Source organism: Lolium rigidum, chromosome 7 (assembly GCF_022539505.1).
Source record: "Lolium rigidum isolate FL_2022 chromosome 7, APGP_CSIRO_Lrig_0.1, whole genome shotgun sequence".
NCBI classification, from domain to species: Eukaryota; Viridiplantae; Streptophyta; class Magnoliopsida; order Poales; family Poaceae; genus Lolium; species Lolium rigidum.
The window spans coordinates 58,955,832-58,963,065 of NC_061514.1; the positions used below are offsets into that span (position 1 = coordinate 58,955,832).

The 7,234-nt window shown below is 48.1% G+C and overlaps 1 protein-coding gene across 1 annotated transcript; it reads left to right on the forward strand.

Moving 5' to 3' along the window:
* The first annotated feature begins 4,065 nt into the window (after window positions 1-4,065).
* On the forward strand, window positions 4,066-6,913 carry LOC124671409 (E3 ubiquitin-protein ligase RNF14-like). The gene is made up of 7 exons (XM_047207782.1): window positions 4,066-4,383; window positions 4,760-4,834; window positions 4,945-5,497; window positions 5,681-6,066; window positions 6,176-6,375; window positions 6,502-6,646; window positions 6,779-6,913. The coding sequence occupies exons 1-7, from the start codon at window positions 4,066-4,068 to the stop codon at window positions 6,911-6,913; spliced, it is 1,812 nt and encodes a 603-aa protein (XP_047063738.1).
* Window positions 6,914-7,234: the final 321 nt, after the last annotated feature.

Genomic DNA, 7,234 nt, shown 5'->3' on the forward strand with positions numbered 1-7,234 from the left:
ATTTCAGTCGCATTTATTTTCATGTAGTATTTTTTAGAGACATTTTTCAGTAGTCAGTGAAAGGATATATATACATATTAAAATCAGGTACAAGGTCTTTTCACTAGTGAGAGAATAATCGAAGAATAGGGGAAAAGGGGAAAACATGAGAAAATTCCGTTCTCCCTCCCACCCACCCGGGCGATTTATGGTTAGCCGTCAGCTCCCGCCACCACCAGATCCTAGTCAAGCAAAGCCCGAGTGAGGGGAGGATGGCGGCGTCTGCAAGGGGAGGATGGCGAGGGGTCTCGAGCAGGCGCATTAGTATGGCGCGTGTGTGTGGCGATGGTGCTAGACGCATAGCGAGGTGACCTCCTTCATTGTTTGTGTCTTCCTCATCGATGCGAAGGGATCCGATCAATGGTGGTGCTGGTTCCACCTCGCGGCGATTTCTTGTCGCCGGATTGCTTGGCCTATGGGGTGTGGCGGTCCAAGGTGAGGAGGATACGATGGTCTAACTGTTGAAGTGGGTGAGGATGCCTCCATCAATGGCGGCGCCCGTGGGTGTCATATTCCTTGTAGGAGGCCAAGGTAGGGCCGCCTCTCGCTCTAGTGATTCTGAGGGAAGCCTCAGATCCGAGGGAGGCCACCATCGATGATGGAGCCATTGGGTGGCGTGGTCTATGTTGTAGCCGTTGTGGGGGTTTCCTGGATCAGTTGATGGCGATGTATGTGTCGTCATCCCCATGGGGCATCATCTTTTGAGACATACATCGGTTGGACGTAGAAGTGGATGGCTTTGGTGGCTGGGCGGCGGTGTCCGCGTGCCTTGCGCGTGGGGACCAAAGTGGAGTGGCATATACCGTCTACGATGATAAGTCTCGGCGGCATGGTGGAGCGGGGTCTCTGTTGCGAGCATGTTACGGTGGACACATGCAACAAGGTGGCACTGTCTAGCGTCGTGGTGGCATTGACGATAGGAACAACGAAGTTTGTGTGAATCTTTTCTCTCAACATTGTTAGGCGGTTCGATGAAGGTGACAGCTTATATAGAGTGTGCATGAGGTACTGGCTAAGAGTTAGCTACACCACATGAGCGCACCCATTTTGCTTAGGGGGTGTGTCGGCGTACATGTTCCCGGCTCCTAGTTGATGGGGGATTTCGCTGTTTTCTAGGCATAAGGCCATGTCGACACGATCTTCACCCACTGTCGGGTTTGTAGGTGTTGCGTAGTGGATTTAGATTTTTGATGTATGCTCTTTGTCCGTATTTTATTGAATAAATTTAGAAAAACCATATGTATCTTTACGATGTAGAGGCCATGTGTCTAATCCTCCATTTCGAAAAAGGTCTCTTAGGACATTTTTAATGGGCCTCCCTCGGCTACCTTCCCGTGTGTGTGTGTGGGGGGGGGGGGGGGGGTGATCGCAATGGGCGGAGGTGACAGGCCGTTGATCTAGGTACATTCCTAGAGGGGAAAACATACATGCGTGTGTTTTATTTTTGTCGCTATTCCTAGAGGGGCAAACATACATGCGTGTGTTTTATTTTTGTCGAGAAAACTTCTACTCCTAGCAGGTTCTAATTCGATTAGGCTTAGTTATAATCCCTACCCTAGCCGCCGCCTCCTCCTCTCCCGCACCCCTCCCGGGCGGCGGCGGAGGATCTACCCGCCCCGCTCCGAGCAGCCGCCCCCGGACCGCCGCACCTCAGTCGATGATGCTGCCGGCCTCGGCCCTGGCCATGGCCCCGGCTCCGGCCCCAGCCCGGCCATAGCCCCGGCCCCGGCCTCGGCCACGACGGCGGTGGCGGCGCCCCTTCCGTCGAACGACGAGGGGGAGGAGAGGGTTTCCACGGTGGCGTTCCATGGGAGGTGATGAAGCGCCGGTGGAGGAAGCCGGACGGCACGGCTACTTGGCCGGGGCCTGATGCTCTCCGTCGGTAGACATGGAGGATTCGGTCGAGCGGTGGCGGCCTCCGCCCCCGGTGACGGTTCAGCGGTGGTACGCATGATCCGCGCCACCGTCTTCTTCCCTGGCGATCCGGCAGGAGGGACTGGCGGCATGGGGGCTGTTGGTCTTGCTTTGTTTTTGGTGGCGGTCCTCGGATTTCTCGCAAGCGAAGATGAAGATCTACCGGAGGTCGGTTTGCTTTGATCTGGCTGGAGAGATGAGTTCCAGAAAGCTCCGCTGGCGAATGGAACAGTGCATATTTTGCCTGCAGTTTGCTGGATCGGGTGGTATTCGGTCGCGCGCACCAATGTTTTTATTCCGACCGTTTGGTTCCGGAGGGAGCGTCACGAAGCTATATTCTGTGTTGACATCAGGTGACTTTTTGGTCCATGATGAAGTCAGAAGAAGGAATATCATGAAAGCCGGATTGGTGGACTAGCTAAAGGAGGTTCGAGTCAACGTGATGCTGAGGGATCTGCTTGGCGTTCCGGGCTTGCAGCAGTGGTATGCATGTGGGGGCGGCAGCACATGGGAAGTTCAGAGTCTTACCTCTTAGGGTGAAAACCCAAGGTCTGGCCTTAACTGGTTGTGCCTGACAATGTTCTTGTTGGAGGCATGGTTTTGAGAGTGGGGACTATCTTCAGGATGAAATCCTAAGATCTTTGGTCGGGCGACGACGGCGCTGGTGCACTGTTTCCTTCTTGGAGGCGTCGCTTTTGAAGAGTCTGTACTTCATGTGTTGTCACGGTGGTGGTTGTATTGCTGTTGCTAGGTCTAGAAGGCTGTAGCGCGACTTTTATTTCTTAGTTTTCTTTACTCTTTTTTGGCTGTGTGCATCCGTACTGCCATTAGGGTGGGGCATTGTTGCAGAGGCTGGGTGTAATTGGTATCTTTTGATATTAATATATTCCCTTTATCGAAAAAGGTACATTCCTAGATTCTTCATTAGTGCAGTGTGTGGGCATACACATGCGGTTGGGGGCTGGGCCAAAGCTGATCCGCGTCTCTTTGGTGTGATCCATCCGACTAAGAGTTGGGGAGGCGTGATTATGATGAAAACCAAGCCCTGACTTCGGTCATGGTGGATGATGATGGCGTCTATTTGCTGCTACCTTGTTGAAGGCATTATTGTTGGATTCATCACTCCTCACTTGGGCTGCTCCAGGGCAAACACTAGATTTCGGTCTCTAGAATCTTGTGATGGCTGGCACTACCAATGTCTTTCTTCTTCTTCGCTAAGGCCTCGTTTTGAAGCAGATGCTAGTTGATGGACCAGTAGGAGGTGCAACATCATATCTGCAAGATTGATAACGGCAAGTCTCGACGTCGTTGTGCAGCAGGGTATCGTCGATGAACGCCTAATGATGGACGAGCGCAAGACGGTGGCGATATCTAGCGTTGTGGCGGCGTCAATGGTAGGATTGGCGAGGATTCTTATGATCTCTGTCCTAAAGATAGATCAATGGTAGAATAAGGGCATCGAGTGCGTGCATCTGTGCACATTGATGGTCTGTTGGACCAGATATGTGCTCCTGGTTCGCGAGAAGCTGACTCGGTGATGCCCCCGAATTTAGCGGGTTAAGCGTTGTTGTGAGTTTAGGGTACAAGGCCATGATGGTATTATCTCCCTCATTGTCAGGTTTATAGGAGTGGCGTGATGGTTTATGATTGTTTGATTTCGTTATTGCCAGTCATTTATTGAAAAATTAATACTAAACACGGGTTTTCTACCACCTTTTGGAGAGAAAAAAAACTCAACAATCTGTGTAAACCCTTGTATTTCATGGCAACAGCCTAACTTGTAGTATACAAGTTATTATTTGTCTATATATTAACATGACAGGGCTTTCCAAACAAGCATTTGGCTATTTTCCTACAGCAGATCGACTATTATGCTGTAATACAAGTTCAGCATGACCTTTTTTTTTTCGGGGAAGTTTGCATGATATTATCGGCATGTATGCCAGCATCACTCGCGGATTATTATCCTAGCCCAGCGCCACAGGCCCACAGCCCAGGCATTGTGATTTTTTTTCACCTACTAAAAGGTACACAAAGCCCACCGTGTGGGCGACGAAAGCGAGCAGCGTTTACAATCCGTACCCAACGACAACTCGATCACGAGCTCCCGCCATGGCGACAGCTTCCGTCGGCGCCACGACATCGCGAGCGCTCGAACCCCAGAGCGACCCCTCCCCCAAGTTCTCATCCGAGGCATCCTCCTCCTCCTCGTCGCGGGCCGTAGAGGCAGAGGCGAGGCAGGTGTGGTGCCACGACGGCGCCGATGCGGACGTGCTCGACCTGGACTCCCCGTGGGTCGCGGCGGCCGAGGCGGATTCGAGGCTCGAGGAAGCCGCCATGGCCGCGGCTGCGGCGGGACTGAGCCTTCATGCTGAGGGTGAGGCTGACGAAGACGAGATACGAAACAACCAGGAGCGACAGGACGACGAGGTCTGGTATACTGATTAATTTGGGAAATTTCAGTAATGGTGTACTCTCTGATCTAAATTACTTGTCACAGATTTGATGAGCCTAGACAGATTTTATGAAACATTTTACCTGAGTCTGCCACAAGTAATTTAAATTGAAAGGAGTGCATTGAAGTTTTGATCTTTCCTGTGCTGCATTTATATTTGCGAACTGGCGATGCAGTTTTTCTGTTCACTGGATCGTGAGTCCTTCCTAATTATCTGTTAACGTTTTAAGAGATGATTCTGCCAAAACCGGAAAGCTAGTATTGTGATTATTTTTCTCTTGCTCGAACAAAATAATGCAATTGTACCATGGTCCATGGCTCATTCATTTGCAAATTTCATCTTTGTTGCAGCTGATGGCATTGGAAGCAATATATGGGGATGACCTCGTCGAATTCGAAAACAAAGGAGGACTCCGCTTTTTCCAGGTTATTAATTACTTGTGTTGTCCATCATTCCTAGTACTATTTCATCTCTTCTTGGATGGTGGAAATCTTGGTTTAACTAATGCCATCTAATTTTACCACCTTAATTACAGATTTTCATACGCTACGATCTTCATGATGATGCTGAAGTGTGTGCTAAGCTTTCTTCAGCTAATGAGAAAACAAAATGTGGAGCATGTTCTGATGATGATGCCACAAAAGAACATAAAGTTGGATCAGATGAATTCTCTTACACCTGCAACTTTGAGTACCTTCCTCCTTTGATACTGACATGCCTATTTCCAAAGTCGTATCCTAGCAAAGAGCCACCATATTTTACAGTCACCTCTAAATGGATGGATGAGCCTAATGTTTCCCAACTTTGTGAGATGCTTGACACCATTTGGGCAGAGCTGACAGGACAGGAAGTGGTATATCAATGGGTTGAGTGGATACACAACTCTTCTTTGTTACATCTCTGGTTTGATGGCAAGATAATGTTAGGTCAAGACACTCCAACATATAGAAGAGACAGACGTGCAATCTCGAGAAGTCTCCCGTTGGAGTCTACGATCCCTTCCATGCTCACTTACAGTAGTAAAAAACGCTATCAAGCTTTTCTTGATGATCTCCATACGTGCATGATATGCCTTAACCAGACCAAAGGTAAAAACGGTTTCCTCTTGGGCATCTTATTTATGCAGCAGTAATAGCAAGGAGCCAATCTGTTATATGATTCGTATGCGATTTCTGCGATATTTTTCTTTCCAATGAAGTTTCTTGGGATGCTGAATTACCTTAATCCATGATCATTATCCCATAAACTAACTTTAATTTTGAATCATTTAGGTTCCAACTTCATCAAGCTTCCATGTCACCACTTGTTTTGCATGAAGTGCATGGAGACGTTATGCAGCATGCATGTGAAGGAAGGCACTTTATTTCAGTTAGTATGCCCCGATGCCAAGTGCAATACTTCCATTCCACACTACTTGTTAAAGAGGCTTCTTAACGAAGAAGAATTTGAACGTTGGGATAGACTTGCTCTTGAGAAAGCATTAGACTCGATGGCGGACGTGGTTTACTGCCCAAAGTGTGTGATTGCTTGTGTGGAAGATGAGGATAACACTGCACAATGCCCGCAATGTTCGTTTACCTTTTGCGGCTTTTGCAAGGAATTATGGCATCCAGGAAAGCAGTGTCTAACTCCAGAACAGAAACTCCAGCGCCGGAAGGTAAAATGCCACCAAAATATCTTCCCTGGTAGCATTGGATGGAAACTGGGAGTAAACTCATTTTTTATCAACCATATGTCGTTTATTTTAAGTTATTGTACTGTCACAGGCGTCAGGCAGGATGACTGAGAAGGAGGTGGCACAGGAACTGCTGAACATCAAAGAGTTGTACAAGGATGTTCGGTTATGTCCAAATTGCAGAATTGCCATCGCCAAGAGTGAAGGCTGCAACAAAATGGTGTGTAGTAACTGTGGCCAGTTTTTTTGCTTCCGTTGCGGCAAGGCAATCGCTGGCTACGATCATTTCAGGTAAACCATTCACATTCTTTCTGTTCCTTCAAACAAGGGGAGGCATCCTGGATATTTGTCTTGCTTATCTCTCGGTCCATAGTATCGTCTAACAGACTATCACATAAATTTGTCCATTAACTATAGGAACTGTCGACTATTTGAGGCTAGAGATACGGCGGAGTGGGAGAGGGAGATGGACCAACTGCAATTTGGAAACCAGATGCGGAATATGTTAAAGCCATTAGGTGCCGTCGTGAAATGTCCAAGGTGCCGCGAAAAGACCTTCAAGGTAAGAAACCTATATATCTCTCTTAAAACTGCATGTAATTAACATGGCGGCTCCCTTGTGATAATCTTTCTGAATATATAGCACTGGTTCCTTCTCTATGCATCTGACCGGCTACATGACGTCCATATGTAGGATGATGAGAAATTTGTCTTCTGCTGGGCGTGCCGAGCAAGCATTTGCACACTATGCAAACAGACAGTTGAGGATAAGAGGCTGAAGCGAGGGCACTGGGGGTCGCCGGATTGTGTGAGGCTTGCTGAATCATAGGATTAATTGTACACCGTGGTCATGTTGACCAACAGAGGAAGATTCCATTCTTTAGCCTATATGTTGTTAGATAGATGATGAGACATCTCCAACAACGGTGAATTTATATGCGCTAGATAGCACATTCTTTAATTCGGTTCCCTTGGAACTCGAACCCTAGGTAGACTGGCTGCACACTCACAAGCTTTGCCACTCAGCTAGCACATTTTACAGATTAGAACTTCTAGGCTGCATTTTCAATTACTGTACCATAAATACACATCCCAAGTTCAATGAATCTAGATGCATTCTAGCTTATATTTTATCTAAATCTGCGAAAGT

Bases quoted from the DNA above. Each gene is read 5' to 3' on its own strand.
- LOC124671409 (XM_047207782.1), top strand. From the start codon at position 4,066: ATGGCGACAGCTTCCGTCGGCGCCACGACATCGCGAGCGCTCGAACCC. The intron at 4,835-4,944 runs GTTATTAATTAC...CCTTAATTACAG, and splicing joins GAGGACTCCGCTTTTTCCAG to ATTTTCATACGCTACGATCT. The intron at 6,067-6,175 runs GTAAAATGCCAC...GTACTGTCACAG, and splicing joins AGAAACTCCAGCGCCGGAAG to GCGTCAGGCAGGATGACTGA.